The sequence below is a fragment of the Pseudopipra pipra genome, chromosome 9, assembly GCF_036250125.1.
Source record: "Pseudopipra pipra isolate bDixPip1 chromosome 9, bDixPip1.hap1, whole genome shotgun sequence".
Classification (NCBI taxonomy): Eukaryota; Metazoa; Chordata; class Aves; order Passeriformes; family Pipridae; genus Pseudopipra; species Pseudopipra pipra.
In genome coordinates, this window is record NC_087557.1 from 9,212,050 (window position 1) to 9,231,281 (window position 19,232).

Sequence of the window (19,232 nt, forward strand, 5' to 3'; positions counted from 1 at the left end):
ATAGTTTGACAAAAGATTTTTTCAATGCATGAAGACAACATCATGCTGTCTGTTTACAGGTGATGATTTCTCTAGCAGAAAAGCTTTCTTGTTTAATTTTTAGTTAGTTCTTTAATAAATTTTTGAGAATATACTTGGTTGTTGGTAGGAAATAGTGTCAAAGAGTTATGGTTTCTCCAGATGGCTTTATCCTGATAGGGTTCCAGTTGTCTTAAAGTGTCCAACATAGGTTGTTGGTTTTCCATTGCAAGTTACTACCTAGTCCACATCAGTAGTGGCTGTGTTCTGTGATGGGTAAAGTCACTTTTGCTGTGGAGACTATTACCTGAATGGAAAGTGAGACTTGATTAACCTGTAAAGGTAAAAAATTCCTAAGTGTATAATGACGTATTACTTGGAGCTCAAAAGGCTCATGGCAGCAGTGAGTGTTTGACACAGCTGTAGCAGCTTGCATACATCATCTAAAGCTGTTCCTTTCGGACAGAAGACCGTCTTAATTGTTACTGTGCTTCTGTTATCTTTCTTAAGATTCCGTAGAAATATTTTTGGTAAATATAGTCACAATACTTAATTTCACTACAAAATTTGTTTTCACGGGTGTCTTCTGGTGAGAAGTGATTGCTTTTCAGAGGAGCTCTATGATGGTGCTTTTTCCTTTTAGTTTCAGTTGTGTTTTATTCAAATTAAAATATTGCCTTTTTTTCTGATACCTTTTTAATGAAAGCTCAGCATGAACAAAACAGGAGGAATATTTATTTCTGTTGTGAGAGAGGGGCTTTATTCTCTCTATTTTAGACCCGTGCATGGATACAGCTTTCCACACTGAGACGGTATCTCTACATGGTCTACACTGTGTTAAATAACATAGCTGAGATCTGAGCTTTCTTCTGCTTTGCCATTATCTGCCCATTCTCATCTCACATCTTCTCTACTGCATGCCTTCCTCTCCAGCGTTGCAAGTTGTGTCTGTTCCACTCCCTCCCCATTTTATTTTCCTGGCTGGGTTAGGTGTTCTCTTTGTCTATTTGGTCTGTGGTTCCTCATGTGTGTCTCTACCATCAGGGTAGATGTGGCTTAGAATCCTTCAGTTACCCTCTCTTTCAGAGCTGCAGGATCTCTAGCCATTATTTTTTCCAAGAGGATTGCCAGTTCTGAGTTCTGATGAAGCTTTCCAACAAGAATGTTTATTTTCCGCTAATAAAATTTTATTTGGCTAAAACATGTACAATATTGGTAAATGTTAATGTGTACAGAATGTATGTTTGTGGAATGAAATGTGAGCAGAAGCAAGTGGCAGTAAGATGCTGTGGGAGAAGGGACAAGCAGATGGTGACAGAAACCACTCTTCCTGAATTTGTAGTTGCTGCTATAAATTCAGTCGAGATGACAGGAAGTAGTACTCCTGATTCGGTTTGCAGTAGGATATGTAGCACAGTGAGAACTGTTTAACTTGCAGGCCTTTTTAATAGTAATTTAACAAGCAGAATACACAAAATAGTATGTTCGGTCGTTTCTTCTTGTTTTACCATTTATGATTCATCCTCCCATGTGTGGTTTGCCTACGTGTATTTAGGAAAGTGGTATATACAGTAATTAGGTTCTCTCTTCTTCCACCATGGAAATGGGAACTATATTTCTGAGATGCTGTTGAATTATAAATAAAAACAAGTAAAAAGCAGATCTTCTCTACTGCACTTTCAATAATGTCTAAATTACACTTAGAGTGAAAGAAACATCAGAAAACATCAACCACTTATGAACTGTGACCACAGCAGTATAAACTGAAGACCTTCCAGGTAAGTTTCTTAACACATGTTAAGTCTCAGGTCCAAACTAGCCTGATGATGATGCCTGAGGAAGCAGCAGTACTTCTGCCACTCAGTGTAACCTGTGCAGCAAAACAGCCTGGGGTACGGTCCAGTGTTCTGAGCTATGAGCATTCCAGTAGTCACTTCCAAGGGAAAAGTAAGCAGTTACTAGATACTGCAATAAATGCTCACAAAACATCCTTAAAGAGCAAAAAGTGCATATCTAAGTCAGTGACTGCAAGGCTGTACAAGTTCACTTTATGAGCTGTTTTCTAAGGAAACCTTGGCTACTCAAAATGTAAAACTGCATATTTCAACAAAATTCTCAATTCATTACATTTCTGCTTTACATTGTTCCACCTTTCTTTCCCTTTCATTCCAAAATTGGAGGCCCCATGTTAGAGATTCAGACAATGAATCCTTTTATCTAGCACTTGCATTCATTATTCATTGTGCATTGTCAGTGGATTGCTATTTCAGGCCTGAATTACAGTTAATTAATCTTAGAAAAGCACTTGTAATTTCACACTTTATGAAGCACTATTGTCTCAGCACAGCAGGGCTGTGGTGGCAAAATACTCTAATGCTTGTATCTCTTAATATTTATATGCATTCAGGTCTTTATTTTGCCTCCATCTCTGAAGGTTGATGTTACAGCAATCATGCTTGTGTTTTGCTCTGGAAATGCTTTTCGGTATTTTTATTTTATTCAGAATTTCAAATGGAACAGAAATAGGTTACATAGTTAGTTAAATGATAAGGTTAGAAAGACCTCTATCCTTTTCAATACTGAAAAGGAGAACCTGGAAAAGTGATGGACTTCAGAGCAAATCAGGCAGATTCCGAACTTGTCATGTTACTTCAAATGATGAGTTCTGTTGGTAGCTGGTAATTGGTCAGATACAGTCTACACTTAAAAGCTAAGGCCTATCGTTGTCCATCGTGTGGTTAAATGTTTCTAAACCTTCTTGCTGTGCCTATAGCTTTCTAGGAGCTCCAGTTGCACGTGTGAGCATGTATGTAAGATCTTTACTGAGGAATTTGATTCGTGTGTTGCAACTTCTGTGTTTACTTTACACATCTGCATAGGAACAGTTCCTTCTCTCTTACAATAGCTTAGCCAGTATTCTAAAAATACCTGTATCTCTTGACAGTACTTACAACTGACATTTCTGGAATGCTGGAAGAAAAAAAAATATAATCTGCTTACGTGAAGGTACCAGAGAAGTGACTGAATGCAAAGTTACCAGAGATCCCTTAGTTGCATAGCACACAGAAGGGAGTATTTTGTCATAACCATCAATGTGTATTTGTCCTTTTACTCTCCCTTTATATGCAGTTGGCTGCTGGCTGAGATGAAAAACTGAGAGCTGAAAAGATACTTTTTATTTTACTTAGTGTGCTTGCTATGTGGAAAAAGAAATTGCTACGGGCTTTTAAAAAAATGCTCCTTTAGCTCTTCAGCTGTATTTACCTAATTGTTTTAAGGAATTTCACAGTAATTGCTAAGGTGTAGTGCTTACCACAGCAAGATTTTTTTGATTATACTCTTTATGAAACTATCCCATCATAAATATATTTGCTGTATTTTTGCTTCTTATTAGATTTTTGCGTTAGGCAAGCATAATTCCTTTTTAAAATATTGATCTTGTTACAGTCCTTGGAAATAGAAATTGGGGGAAAAGAATTAAAAGTTTGAAATAGAATGTATTACACTGTGCAGTTTGTGCTGAGTGGGGTTTGTGCTGACTAGGGAAACATACCTCCAACCTGAATTACCCTGTGATCCTGATATCATAGGTGGAGTCAAGAACTAGAATTTATTGTTAGTCTAATGAATGCTCTAGCAGTCTAATCAGAGGCAGCAGTTTTTATTGTTAGCCAATTACAGTGATGCTAACGCTTGTGGTCTGATTGCAGCTGGTTTCCAATAATCAGTGTATGGAGCATCATCAACAATCTGAGCCCTGCTGGAAGGAGGGCACTTGTAGTGTCTGTACCTGGGATTTTCCTGGGTGCTTTCACGCAGTCAGTTGCTAATGCTTTGTGTTGATCCAAAAGCTTATCACTTAAGCTTATCCAAAAATCACTCTGGTTTTGTTAGACTTCTCTTGTATCTGCTATAAATAACTTAAGGCCACAGAGATGAGCTGAATCTAAACCCAGGTTAGACACAAGTCATTTGACTGCAATGACTTTGTTGTAGTTAAGTCACTCAGCTGAAAGGCATGTGCTGCTACAGCTAAATCCAAGCTCAAAATGTGAGTGCAGTCCAAGAGAAGGCCAGACAAAAGGTTGGAAGTCCTTGGGCAGTGTGTGTCTGGGGTGGGATGAGGCCTGTGACCTGATGAAGGCAATGGTGGTGCTGTCTCTACAAGGCTGCAAACTGTGTGCATGTGAGAGATCTGTGTGCTCATGCTGGAGGGAGGGGAGCATAAGCTGACCTTTCAGCTTGACTTGCTGAGTAATAGAAACTGAAGATGGAATTAGTTGGCTTGCAAAAGTATGAAGTGTTACAGTTGTGAGGGGAGCGCTGACATCGCTTTTAGTGTTACATCAGTGGTCAGTGTGCAGTGAACTGCAGGCAAGGACAGCTTCTCCTGCTGAACGAGCCTTCAGAGCACTGCCAGCTGCCCTGGGTAGTTCTGACATGCACTTGAAAGGATCTCCTTGAAGTCTTTCATTGTAGCTTCCATTTTTCAGACTAAGACGTTCTTCAGTGTTGAGTCCTCTTCTGGTGAGGAAGCACGGAGGTTTTTTCGTTGTGTTGACAGTAACCTCCTTGTGTGAGCTGACATGGCTTATTACACTTGGGTCCTGTGATCTGAACTGCAGTAGTTTGGCAAAATAGATAATCTATTCAGAATGAAAATCTTGGGAAGCTTTTTGCATCTGGTATGATTCAGAGGTTCTTCAGAGGCCATGGATTGAGCAATTTTTTTTTTGTTGTTCTTATTTTCTACCAATCTTACTGTTGGAGGAGGTTAATGTCTGTGAAACTGAAATTCTGGATTTCTGGGAAATGCTATTTTTAGTCTTTTGAGGTTAGAACTGGATCAGAATCTAATGGAGAACTGCAAGAATGCTGAACAGTAAATCTTCAGATTGTTTATATTTGTGTTTGTAAGGATCAAATTAGACTCATTTTTCCTGTTGCTTTATTTTAGTTAATGTTTGAAATATTCAGTGTAGTTGTAGCTGTGACAAATTTGCCATGCTGCTGTATGAAGTGTAGCAAAAGTATAGAGTCATGTTTATAAAACTTAAGTCAATCCTTTAGTGAGAGCAGCTGCTTGGTGTAGTCTACTCCAGGGCTGTTTAATAACAAATTAGAAGTACTGGGAATACTATGCAGAATACACAAACAAAATTGTCTTTCTTTCCTATGCCTTGATTCTAGATCTTTCACACTCCTGAGTCTAGGGCTTCATTTTTGTTGTTTTGTTATTGCTCTATGACAGGTGCTGATTTATGTCCCTATCAGAGGCGTAGCTTATAAAAAAGTTTTCTTGCAAAACCTGTTAGCTTAGGTGTGTAGGCAAAATATTCCTGGAACAGGTAAGTTACTATACCTTTTGGTATATTGGAACACTCATTAACAAGTGTGAACTGCCCTGTTTGGTCACACAATGAAACTCTTCTGGTTTGAATCTTGAAATCGTGCTTTGGTAATTGTTCCAGATCTTCAAAGTAGATAGTTTGTATACAATGTTCAGTCTGAAATTCTGTCTCCAGTTTTGATTAGGTTCCAGTGTGTTTGGAGTTGAATCTCAGTATCATTTCTAAGGAATGATATCTCACTGTTATCTAGAACTTGGCAAAAATGTGAAGGCTCAAGAAGTGTGCCTGTACCTGCCCCCTTTTTTCCCCTGCTCCCTGATACACACTTTGATTGACTGTATTTGGAAGAGAGTATAAAATTTTCCATTTGCTGGTCTCTTAGATTATAAGGAAAGATAATTACAATTTCCTGCCTTCTCAGTGCTTCCTCAAGTTAATGTGCTGCCTCTCATATTTAGATTTTTTTCCTAAATGTTTCCTAGAAAAATCATTTCTGTACCAAACACGAGGACTTTAGTCTATTGTCAGAATTATAAAAGAGCAATGCTTTTTTCATTCAAAGTTGAGATCTATAATAAATACAGGCTATTTAATTTCCTTCATTAAATTTCTAACTTTATCTCATAAACTTTTTTTTGTTTTCCGTCAGAGTTATTTATCTTTTAGTACTTGTAATTTCGCATATAGTACTAACTCTGTTCTTCTACTATGTCTGAAATAGCTTTCTTAGTGTTTGCATTCCTTTCTTGTGACCTACCCTGCTGTGTTTTTCTCAAGTCCCCCACAGTCTCCTCCTTGAATAACTGCTTTTAACTCAGTCTGTTTATTTCCCATCATCCTGGCCTTAATATACAAGTAGTTGTGAGATGGTTTATTCCATTTCTTGGTAAGTAGTTTTGATTTCTTCTTTCTTTTCTCCTCCCCCTTTTCCTCTTACTATCTCCAAGTCTGGCATTTTGTTTCTCTACTTAAGTTGTTTCGTTTTTTTTGTGTCAAAAAGTGAGTCTTACATCCACTCCAGCCTCTTCTTTCTTATGCAAGTTCTGAACCCAGATTGGATATCTGAAAAGAAGTAGTGGTTAGTAAGGAGCAGGTGTGTGCTCTGTGAGGACTGTGCTCTAGGCATGAAGTTTCTAGAGTTCTTTCAGCTGATTGAAGGAATGAGGTTTAGCAGACCATAGGCAAACTTCCTGATTTGTTTGAACTTCTTCGGGGAGAGCAAATGAAGGTGTGATTTATGTGAACAGTTAGGCAGTCAGTTTGAGAGGACCTCCCTGCAGACATTCAGTGCTGGAATTGGTGGCAAGACATTAAATGGAAGTTGTCAGCTACTGAGCTTTTGGAGATTTTGAGCTGATGGAACCAGATACCACTGATCTTCATAGCATATAAAACATCTTTTCCTGGAGACTATCTAGAAGAAAATGATGTCCATTTTAAAAGTTGTAACTGCAAAATTTAATCTCATAAATATTGTGACAATAAACCTTATAGCATGTTTCTTATTATTCTTCTGGGTAGTTCAAAATGTAGTAGTCAGACCACAAAGAAGTTGATTTTTTTTTTTTTTTTTTTTTGGTTGGTTGGTTTGGCTTTTTTTTAAATTCAGAATGTAATGGCAAATGAGAGAGGAAGGCTTCCTAGAAAGAGACTAGGGGGAAAAAAAGGTGTGCCCAGTACTAGTAAGAATCAGTCTGTGATACTGAAGTAGCAGGAATGGGTTAGGACACTGAGATTTGGATTCGAGCCATGTATAAGGAAGTGTGCTGAATTATTCCTCTGTGTTTGAGGTGGCAATTAAGTAATTGGAAAAGTTTTACTTAAAATGAACTTGTTTCCTATGAGAAGGCTAAAAGAATGGCCACAGCACTAAATCCATGCATCAGGTCATGAAAAATATTTCATACTGTAATATTACATCTTGCCATGAAACGCATAATTCAAGTTGCTTTATGGATGCTGTGAAATAATGATAATTTGCTTTATTTTTATCACTTAATAAAAATCTTCTCTCTCTTGTGCCTAGATATTTGATTTGATGGATGCCAAGGCTCGTGCTGACTGCATCAAAGAAATAGATCTTCTCAAGGTAAAAGATTTGTTTAAAAAATGTGGAGCCATCATCACAGTATATTAAGTTTTTCATAGACATACTTAAAGTGTCCACTGTTGTTTGCATACTGTTTCTATAAGCCTCACTTGAACAGTTTTGTGATCTTTATTATTTTAAAAATGAACATTGAGTAGTAATAGAAAAAATGAATAATGCTTTTAAGTAGAAATTTCTGCCAAAACTGCAATATTGTGAACAATTGTGTCCTACGTACAGTAAAATCCTGCTTTTAAAAATTGACTTTGCTGTTTCAGATAACAGTTTGGCACACTATTGGCTATTATACATGGAAGCAAAATTCCTCTAAAATTGTAATGTCAGTCGTCATGTTGATCCTAAAATGCCATCGTGTTCTTGTAAAGTATTTGTAAATGCTTCTTGTAAATGTATAACTTTTGTAATTTGTATCATAGTGAAATAGATTTTAGGGGTTGTTTTGTTTGCCTAAATAAGAATGTTTGTGTCAGTCTTAATAAATACAGTGTACTTTATGCTAAAATGCGAATTATTCTTTTGCTTTCTCAGCAACTGAATCATCCAAATGTAATTAAATATTATGCCTCGTTCATTGAAGACAATGAGCTGAACATAGTGTTGGAATTAGCAGATGCTGGAGATCTCTCTAGAATGATAAAGGTAGGGATTAACTTTATTTAAAAAGTAAGAGCTTGTAATGTTCAACTTGGGCTTTTCATTCTGCATGCTCATCAGTGGGTGAAATGCAGTGAAAATGTTTGGAACTGTAGAGCAAAATGGAGTGTTTAGACTGACTTGGTTTTTTTTAATATATACCCAATATTGATGCTTATGTAAGTATTTTTAACACTGTTGCCCAGAATGTAAGTGCAGATGGGGACATAAGTAGGCTGAAGTTATATTAGTACTGGGGAGAAGAAAAAAAAGCCTGTAGAGAAAAGCACTGTCACCACCATTTAGAACAATACATTTTAATGGCATTCCTGATTTTTTGGTACGGTTGTTTTGTGTTCCAATGTTCTATTCTCTGTAATAGTACGAAAGCAGAGAATAACTGATGTGTGGCAGAAGTGTCTTCTAGATCTTTAACTTGAACTGCTAACCACTCTGAAAATGTTTTGTATTTGTTTGACATCACATGCAGTGAGCTTACTGATACTGATACTTAACCCATACGCATTATGGGTTAATTGCGCTTTTTTGAAGTTCTTAAATGCCTGTTTTTAGCTAATGAGAAACATTTATCTAAGACCCATTGTATAAACTTTTGTATTCTCAAACTTATACTAACTTTTAACTGCCTTTTTTAACCTTTCTTTGTTGTCTGACAACTACTTCCCTTCTTTCCTTTCCCTTTTTCCACTGGATGTTGGGTTTAGCGTGTCCTTTTGGGGTACTTTCTTGTTGCACACCATGTTATTGCTGTCAACAGAGCACACCACCACTCTGGACACAAACAGTGCCAGTCAATGAGTGTTGGCTCAGCAGCAGCTGGGCACAGAACAAAGTTAGGCTGTTTTGCTACATGAATAGAGAATGTTAATTTCTTCATTAATGACTTCCTTACCGATTTTTTTAAAAAATTTTTTTTTTTTGAGCTTTTGAAGCATATTCCTTTCTAAGTTGATAATTGTAAGGTAGGACAGTCAAAATTTAGTTCTAAGCAGGTTGACAGTGTCTGTTAATATTTATAGCCAAACGTGATATTTTTCTTCATCTCATAAATTATTAATTCTGTGGGCTTACATTTCATAAAACATAAAGGAAGGTTTGTCTTTTCTTTTGAATGTTCAGTTTTGACACAACAGTTATTAATATGAGTGCTCTGTGACAGATTGCCTTATGGCATGTCTGGTCTTATGACCCATTGAAACTTTTTCTTTTTCCCTTGCTTTTTTTTTTTTATTATTTAATTTTAGATCTGGTGTGTGGCTTTTTCAGTGCAGTTGGCCTCATTATACCTTGTCCGAGTCGGTGGGTATTTCTTACAGGATCGATCTTGGAGGCACTTTGTGGTTGTCCTCTTAACACAGGGATCATGTTTAATGTAGCAGACTTAGATTGCTGTTTGATGTTAATGACAGCCTATCAGGCTGTTATTAAATATGTATGAGGTGTCACAATGCACTCTGTCTTCATGCTGCTGGTGGAGGAAGTGATTTGGTAGATTACTTTGACGATGTGAGTTTAAATGTGGGGCGCTCCAGTTGTGTAGCATCTTTTTAAACAAGTATTTTAAAAATTGCTTGAAAAATAAATGATAATGGTATGGAAACTTCCTAGAAGTGTGGCTGCCTGTCACACTACCACAGTAAATAACTATATTGTGTTAAGACAAGCCATGCTTTGGTTTCCAGTGTTCTTGCTAGAATGCTGTTCTGAGTTTGTTGGAAAATGTTGAGACACTCCCAGAAGAGTGTTTGGGTATCAGGCTCGTTGTGTGATTTGTAGAAGGGATCAAGTATGTTTTTGAAATTGTAAATGACCACAGCTTGAATGACACTGAAACCAAAATTAATGTGAGGGAAAACTACTTAACTAGTTTACTGGGTATTTGTTATGACTTTATTGGCACATCAGAGAATACTTACAAGGCTGCTGTGCCTCACAGTGCACCTTAATGAATTCTTTAGTTCTTCCCTTAATGAACCACATCCTTGCTGCCCAGCTTTTATATCATCCCTCTTGTTACCTGTGAATAATACTCTCTTTGTCCTCATTGAGTAGACAACTGAGGAAAATCACTTGGTGCATTCATATGCATTCTAATAGAATTCATAGAATCTGTTCTATGTCCAAAAAAAAAGCAGCTGTGCATTGGCATTTGCATATCACATAATGAAATCAGAGGTATCTCCTGTTCTCTCTGCCTCTGTGTTTATGTATGTACATACACAGATTTAATCCACTTTACCTTAATTATTTTTTTAATTACCTCTGTCACAGGGAGATGTTTCAATATAGCCTCCCTTCTTAAAAGCAGGAGGATCTGAAATTGGTGATTTCTTACCATACAACCTGTTAGAATTCTTGGACAGGTCATGTCACTGAGAGGCAGACATCAGTGAGGGGGAAATACTTGCATTTGGCTCACAGTTGATTTTTCACTAGAACTTGAACCTCAGCACAAGTTACAAGTGTAACCCTTGTGTGGGGATGGTGAAAGAAGGGAAAATTCTTGATTTTTCTGTATCTGTGAATTAGGTTGCTGGATACTATTACCTCAAAAATTGTACGGGTAAATAATTATTAACTATTGTTCTGTTTCTCAGTTGCTCAGGGTCTGTTGTTTGTTGGTGTCTGTGGTCTCTACTGGGGAACCTGTGATAGTCTGTGGCTGCCAAGGTTAAGGGTAGTTCATGAGAACTGTTGTTACCTCGTAATAGCACCTCCTTGTGCAATACAATATGTTGTAAGACAGGTTTGAGGCTTTGATCCCTTTTCGTATTAGTCATGGTTCTCCTCTACCACAAGCAGTGACAAGGTGAACATTTTCTGTGGATTTTTTAGTTTGAGATTTTTTTTTTCCCAAGCAACAGTTGATATATTAGATAAAGAAAATGCCACAAATAAAGAAGAATCTACTAATTGAATTAATCAAGAAAATACATTATAATAATTCAGTAAAAAGAGCTAGTTAGTAAAGTCTGTCCTGAAGATGGTGAAATAAGAGAATTTGAATTATCTTGCAGAATAATTAGCATATTATTTAAGATTAAGTATAAGTTATTAGGCTTGTAAGAAGGGATATGATCAAGACACTAAAATGTTGGGTTTTTTTCTTTAACTAAGCAATAAACTTCTAGGTCTATTTAATTTCTGCAGATATTTTTAGTTTTTAGGTTCTTTCAGCAAATAATCTTAGTGCACCAAAAAAATGCAAACTCTAAACTGAATATGTCATATAGATCTTAAGGAAGTTAAACATGTTTTGGGAACAAGTATGAAAGCTTTCATCTAAAAAGTTGAAAATATGTTTCCAGCTTTCTCAAGATAGATGGAAAATAACTTGAATTCTACAAAATGTCACCTAGGACTTCACCCACTCTTCAGAAGTCACTTTTTGTGTGTATTTTTTTCAACTTTCAAATAAAGAAATAAACATACTATAATTAGCTAGGTAAAATGAGACAAATATTCTAAAACCTTTCATCAACATGAAGTTCATATTGATACCTGAGGTTTCTGTAGTTGGAAACAGAGAGTTCTTTGTCCTTAAACTTGTTTTTTGTAGGTTAGTCAAAATACAGGGATAGTCACTTCTTTCCAAGCAGCTGATACATATTTAAATAGCTCCTTGCAGTAGCTGGAGCTCTGTTTAGACTTGTTTGAAATCTCATTGATTATCATTCTGATGTTTCACCAGTGGTGGATATTTGGGCTTCACTGTATGAAACTGCATCAGGCAATGTCTCCCCTCCACATGGTCTGGAATGCAGTGCCAAAATATATTAGCAGTGGGATCTTTTTAACCTTCTTGCTCTGAGATTGGCTGGTGTGCCTGGGCTGCATTTAGGGCCAGCTTGCTCTTTTTTAAGTACTTAAAGACTGGAAGCAACATTGACCTGTAACTTTAGCAGTTGTAGGAGATAGTTGGTGTTCCTGTTTGAAAGGCTGGTGGGAAAAATGATGTTTCCTGTGTATTTTGAATGGCAGTGTTGCAGAAGCTGTTTTCTGCCATGCACACACGTGTATAGCAGGACTGTTTGCTGCTAGGATTGCCAGATATTTAGCTGTGTGAGTGTGTTTTCAGTTTCTCAAAATACAGCAATTTTGTGCTAAAATGTTGCATGCCAACATTTCATTTTAGAATCTAGCAACTATTGAATCTGAAGTATTCTAAGCCCCTTGTGCCTTGAAACAGAAGTAAAACTTGGAAAGGGGATTTTTCTTACAATAATGGCTGTGAAAACTCACCTAAACATAAATTCTTCTAACATATATGTTTAACAGAAATTGCTGGGGCAAAGTAGCCAAAGTGGAGAATTTCTGTGTGTGTAGGGCTGTCTGAATCTTTTGCATCCCTTGGTGCTGACAGTGCTGCCTACAAGCTGAGTAACTATCAGTGCTTTGACCTATAGTATGGGTGACTGAAATGGCATTGCCAGAAATAGCTTTTTCCAGATGCTTTGGATGGGCTGAAGCTTTCCTGTCTCTTGGAGGGTATTTATTCTTTCTAATGGGGAAGGGAGTAATCTGAGATGAGTGTGAAGAAGACAAAAGATGAGGCAGACAGGAGTAGACTGGGACAAACAGCTAAGTAATCCTTAGGAGAGAGAGAGGATCTGACTGGGAATAAGGACGACAAGTACACCTCTATGAGCTGGTTTGCGGTGTTTGAGAGAAGGTAGACAGGAAAGTTATGACACAAGGAGTAGAGACTGAGGAGTGGAAGAGAATTAATGTAAGAGTACTGGACTGGGAAACTATGAAATGGGGTTTCCAATACTAGGGATGAGCACAGGGAGATTAGAGAAGAGCTAATGTGTTGCCAGCGAACAGGACTTACTAAGCAAGGATCCTAGAGATAGACAAAGGGGCTGCCAGCAGGGAGAGAGCCTGGATGGGATAACTCGAACTGGCTGGGAACAGGATGTGTTGTGACTCAGTGTTGAGGGTACAGCTACTCTGTGTAGAAATCGTTGTGTCCATGCTGCCTTCTTTGCCACAATGGTCGTTTCCAAGGCAGGGAGTTTGAAAGACAAAGGTTTTGTGGTTAATACAAGATTTTTCCAAAGACCATCCTTACTTACTGGTACTGTTCCTAAGGGATACTGTATAAACCACTTCAACCACTACTTTTTGGTGGGAATTGTAATTGCTTGTTTGGTATTTCTGACAATCAAGGAAAAACTCTGGATCTTGATCTGTAGAAGTATTGAACGTTCACAGCTTCATCAGTTCTGAGTGGAAACCGTGCTTTGAAGATGAACTGTTTCATAAAGGTATATACATTGAGAGGGAGGTACTTAAATTGGTGCCAGAATTAATTAACACTTTTGATCTTAATTCTTTGCCCATGTTCTAATCTGTAAAATGGGAATATTACTACCTCGTCATTTCTAAGGCCATTTGTGAAGATAAACTTCACAAAGCTTATTTTATTAGTTTGATTTTCCAATAATGCATACCAGGAAGCTGTGCCCCTCCCTGAAACTTATATTTAATAATAGGTTTTGAATAGTGCACAATAAATAAAGCCTAGAGACATTTTCAAGCTGCTCATTAGCTGAGTGTCATGAGTGAAAGAGTAGAGGGTCTTTTAACCCAAAGAAAACAGAACTGAAAACTGCATGCACACACACGCTCTCGAGGGGGAGAAGTTATGGTGGCTTTAATTCTGAAATTTTTTCCTCATACGTATATTTATGTCCAGATAATTGACATTGTGGTTCTGGAAAAAGTATTTTTAAAGTAGTCTTCTCTGCATGTCTGTGTATTTTTTTTCTCATCATCATACTGACTTATCTTGATCTATGGTTGCAAATTTTAAAACATGGAATCTGATTGTTTTGTTTTTCATCAGTATCTGCTTTATTTTTTCCCCCATGACTGTTGGATTTAATTTAAAGAGCAAAAAACCCCACTACCACCACCCCCATGCCAAACCTCCTGACTTGAAGTGTTTTTATTGAGCATATGGTTATATTTTATAATATAGACCAGTTTAGCACTTTGCTGGAGCCACATCATTGATATATGTTAAAACCTTCAAAATATCTTTTTCCTCAGTGGTTGGTTGTTGTTTTTTTTTTTGTGTTCTGTATCACTTTTACGTTAGCTTTTTTGCATACTCATTTTTGAATAAAACTCTAGAAGATAGAATGTAGCTTGAAGAAGCCTGTAATATAATAGGATAGTGTAACACAGAGTGTGCTAATTACAGATCAAAGCTAAACTATTTTTATGTGCCTTTTCCTAAAGGAGGAGCTTGGGGCTTTGAACTAGTCAGGCTAATTTTTGCCACTAATCTTTTTTAAAGGTACTAAAAAACTTTTTTAACCCCCTATAATTAAAAAAATAGCGCATCCTTATTCAGCTTTGCATATATATGTTATCTGTGCAGCAGTTATAAAAGGCAGGGCTGGGTGTTCTGAGGGGGAAATGGTCACTCTGCAGATGGAGCTGTGAAGCCTTAAAAAGTCAAGGCATAGAGCCCTGCCAAGGTAGGAGAGCAGGTTCTGGTCAGCTTTTGCTCTACACGTGTGTTATTGGGGTGTCTGAGAAGTGCTGGGCTGTCACCTTTGCTGTCAGCCACAGGTAACCACAGGGAGAGCAGTGCCAGCAGTTTACCATTGGCAAGTTACATACATGTGCTGGCAGAATGAAAGCTGGCTGGTCCTGCAGTTTATAATCAGAGGGATAATTGGGCTGGGTAATTGCCAGGCAGCCTTGTTAGTTTTTCTATGAGTCGGCCATTGTCTGTGTCTGCCACTGGAACAATAAGAATAAGCGGGCAGATTTTCTGCTAAAATAATTATACTATCAACAGTCTTTTGTCTTGTGGTCAGTCCCCTTCACAGGCATCACACCTGAAGCTTTTGTGTAAGTACTGGCTGGACATGTAGGGAAAGTAATGGTATCACTCAGCTGTGAAAGGTTAAATTGGCAGGAAACTTGATTTAACTTAGGTGGGCTGTTCAAGTAGCTCTAACTGGGCAGAAAGGCTTTGGGGATTTCATCTCCGCCTTTGCCCACTATTGCTGAATTGTCTGTGAGCCTTTAAGGAGCAGGGAGAATTGAAAGATTTTATTAAATTAGTAATTCTGGGTACTTTTCTTGTTTGCAGTGTCCTGCAAACAATACTTGGAATTTAGTTTTAATTTTTCCCACGGTTATGTTTGAGAAATTCACACCATCAGTGTTTGTGCAGTATGAAAAACTTGCTGAGAATGAAGAGAAACCAAACCTGTCTGCCTTGTTTGTAGAGAGAAAAAAAGTTGATAGCCTCTTTACTTACTGTGTCATGCTATTGCTTTTTATTAGCAAGTAGAGTTAATGATTCAAGCATGAGTTTCACCTCTTCATGCTAAAGCAGTTTTCCTACGGGGATTTTTTGGAGAGAGATGCATGTAAACAAATGCTGTTGAATTTAAACATGTGGCTGTGTGTTTTAAGAAGCCCTACTCAGTGGTAACATCAGGGACGTGGAAAATGATGCAGTATTGGAAATTTGTTATTAGTGGCTCTGCAAGTAGGTCTGATTTCAGTAGGTGTCTTTAATTTCTGAACACTGTATGTTCTTGCTTTTTTGCGTCAGCAAAAACATTAGGTGGAACAGAGTGACTGTAGGTGGACTGCTCGATAAGGAAAGAGAAAGTTGGATAAAAATAGGTATATATAAAGTGACTTAGTTCAGAGCTTTCTAAGAAATCTGAGTTTAACCAGGAGTTTTATTAACAGTCTGATTATTAGCATGAAAGAATGCATACTAAAATGGAAAATACGAAAAATTCTACTTGCATTTTTTACAAGGCTTATTATTTCTTGTAAGTAGGTGTATGTGATAATATTTTGAGAGGATGCTTCTATCTCAATTCTGTGGTGTCCATGTGGCACGTTCTTTTTTTTTTCCCCTCAAAGAAAGACCACAGTTTAATTCTACTAACTTGTCCTTCTGATGCTTGTAGGTACTTCTGTTAGTACCATTATTTTATATGCTGGTTTTTGTCCTGTGTCTTAGTCTTTTGTTGCTCTGGATTAAGTAAAGTTTGTTGTATACTGAGATGACTAATAGAGGAGGATCTGGTTTTTTAAAGCACTTTTTTTGTGGAGTGTTAAAGGGAAAAGGTAAATGTATGGCATCTTCAGTAACTGGAGATGTAAGTGACTGTAAATAAAAGCTGGAAAAAGGAACAGGTAAATATTTTTATTTTAGTCACTTTGTTGGCTGAATACTTGCTGTTTTCTGTATGTTCAATTGGTAGATGCCAAATAGCTTGGGTTTGGTTTTTTTTTTTTGTATTTGTTCTCTTTTTACAACTAAGAGACAGCTGCTGCTCTTGAAATGTAGGCAAATTTGATCACGCTGTGATCAAATTGAGTGAATGAATCAGGATGTTGTTCTATTTTTGTTCGCATAGAAAGCAAAGAAAAATGGCAGAAAACTTATCATGGTCTAAAGAGATGGGCAGCTGAATTCATGAAAGAGCAGAGCCAGACAAAACTTCTGTGATGATGCATTGGTACTAGGTTTTTAAATAGAAAATAAGACTTAAGTAGGTAATTAATTTCTATATACTTCAGTCTCCAAAATACAAAGATGCTAAGGTTTATCTTCAGTGGTCTGCCTTCTTGGCCTTGCATGCCCTTGCCAGTTCTGGTTTGTTTCTGTTGTATTCACAGAGTGAGAACCCTTGGTTGTGCTTCCATAATTTCCTGTTATAGCTGCCTGACCCCCTCTTTCCTCTTTCTGTTCCTTCTGCTAATCCATATTAAAAAGGGCTCCCAAAGAAACACGGCCAGAAATGATCCAGAACTTCATTACGTATTACTTGAAAATTCTGTGTAATAATAATTTCTGCATCACTTTCCTCTTGAAGTTCAGATTTCTTCCCACTAGTATCTGTTGTTGAATCACTGTGTTCTGATAAGTGTATGCAATAAAATGTAACCCTCTCTTACATTTTATATTTTTGGAAGCCAGAAGTGAAGTTTTGTCATGAGAACAAGATGATGCGATCTAGAGTCTCACCAAATGGTGAAAGGAAAAGGAATCTTTTATCATCTTTCTCATTTCACTTTTCTCCCAAATATAGTCTTTCAAAAGGTAACTCGAGGCAACAGCCTGTGCAGTGAAAAATTGAGGTATATATTCTTGTGGGCTTATTTGACAGTTTCACAGTTCTGTTCTTTATTTTAAAGTAATGACTCTGCAAAATTATCAACTGTCATCAGGAGAATTTCATAAAACGTCTTGCTTTCTTTAGTCCAGTTTGCTTCTTAAACACTCATTGGGTTGTCTTCTTTTAATTTATTCCTATTTTTTTCCCCTATTCAGTGAGGCCTAAAGCAGAGTAAATCACACCGTAAAATCCTCTGATACACCCAAATCAAAACTGAATACTAAATTTTTTCCAAGCACGGTTACTGAGATGTAGGCAGTCATATCTGAAATTTCTAGTTGTGTTTAAATCGTCTACGTTCACTGTCTACTCACCTGCAGGAAATCTTTAAGTTTCTTATGAAGTCCAAACATAGTCCTGGGTTTTCTCTGAACTGTGCCTGTAAAGTCTAGGTAAAACCATTTGCTAATTGCTGTCATTTGACCTTTAAAGCATCATCTTCAGAAACTCAGTATATTATTTCATGCTTTTATATTGACTTGAAACTTTTCCCCCCCATCTATCATTTGCTCTTTTTTTTTTTTTTTTTTTTTTTTATGCCACCAAGAAACTGAACAGCGTATGCTTTTCAGGTACAGGGCAGCTATGTTTAACTTCACTAGGATGGAAACATTTGGAGAATATTTTATTTTTCTTTTAGCAATCCATCAGAGATTAAGGAGAGTTACATTTTTCATTAGGAAACTGTTTGGTTATTCTGTAAAAAGGGACGAAAATACAAACATTGTTAGCAAATGTATCAGCTTTTCTCCGTCCTCTTTAGACAAATTCTGTGGGGTTAAGTAATAATATTGATGCTTTCAGGAAGAGATTAATATTATCCTGCAAAATTATTAATGGCTTCAGTAGAATGAGACTACATCTGACACACTTATATTGCATCCTTGCTCTGTAACAAGTGAAGCCAATTTTTTAGTGCACAGTCAGCTACAGTGTTACAGATGGCAAGTGAAAAAAATGTTAAAACTTGTACATAAATACTTGGAAAGTACACTGATGTACATTGGAATGGAAATCTGTAATGGAAAATCTTCCCATTTCAGACATTTTGTGAATGGTATTTCATCACTGCTTGTACTTACATTCAAGTTAAAAAAAAATAATTCAGAATATTTAAAGTACGTAGTTATAATTATGATAATTTCAGGATGCATTTTAAATCAAGGAACTATGCTTTCATGTGCACATACTTACATGTATTGTGTATTTGTTTTTAAATGAAAAGAAACCTGGTCTCCATCTTCCTGTTGACATCAAACAATCCTCTGATATGCAAATCCAACTATGGGGAGAACAGATACACAGGGTTTGTTTGGATTCAGTCCAAGACTGAAAGAAAATTGTATTTAAAGACGTAATTTATATGCTTTGCCTCATTTAAATGAAAATGCATTTTGAAATAATCCCTATAGCTAAAAACATTTTGGTGGAATGTTATGATCCTTTGTATCGCTGATGCATTTTGCTACAGCTAGTTTAAAACCATCTTTCTCATCCTCCTGCATGTCTCTTACGTGTAGATGCAGCTGTCAAGCATATTTTAACATAGTATGTGGACGTATTTTTATTTTTCCAAACTAATGTTTGTTATGTGAACTTTCTTAGGGTGTGCATGAGTGTGAAGTGTGTGTGTGTACCCACACTGTTAAGATACATATAAGTACTTAGCAAAATTTTAGATGTAAAGCAAATATTAATGTGTAGGTATTTTCTTCATGTGTTTAAAATCTAACATATTACAGTTTCTTTAAAAAGAAAGGGTAAATGAGCAACAATTTGTCAGTCTTCTTACCTTTAGCTGCAAAATTTATAATTATTAAACTTGTACATTTTAGCATTGGCTGAATTCCAGGTTTTCAGTTTGTGTCTTTGGAGGACTGTGGTTCCAGTTCCTGAATATAATATTTGGAGAAGATGTGTGTAACAGAG

The 19,232-nt window shown here is 36.9% G+C and overlaps 1 protein-coding gene across 5 annotated transcripts in view; it reads left to right on the forward strand.

The window, feature by feature from the left end:
- Positions 1–19,232, forward strand: part of NEK7 (NIMA related kinase 7) — a 65,836-nt gene that overhangs the window by 18,531 nt on the left and 28,073 nt on the right. For all 5 annotated transcript variants that reach the window (XR_010432679.1, XR_010432678.1, XM_064664473.1 and 2 more), the window contains exons 4-5: positions 7,396–7,458; positions 8,008–8,118. Coding sequence is in view for 3 of the 5 variants with exons in the window: in XM_064664473.1 (XP_064520543.1) it covers positions 7,396–7,458; positions 8,008–8,118 (174 nt within the window). In the remaining 2 variants the exon portion in view is untranslated. The remainder of the gene's footprint in view (positions 1–7,395; positions 7,459–8,007; positions 8,119–19,232) is intronic.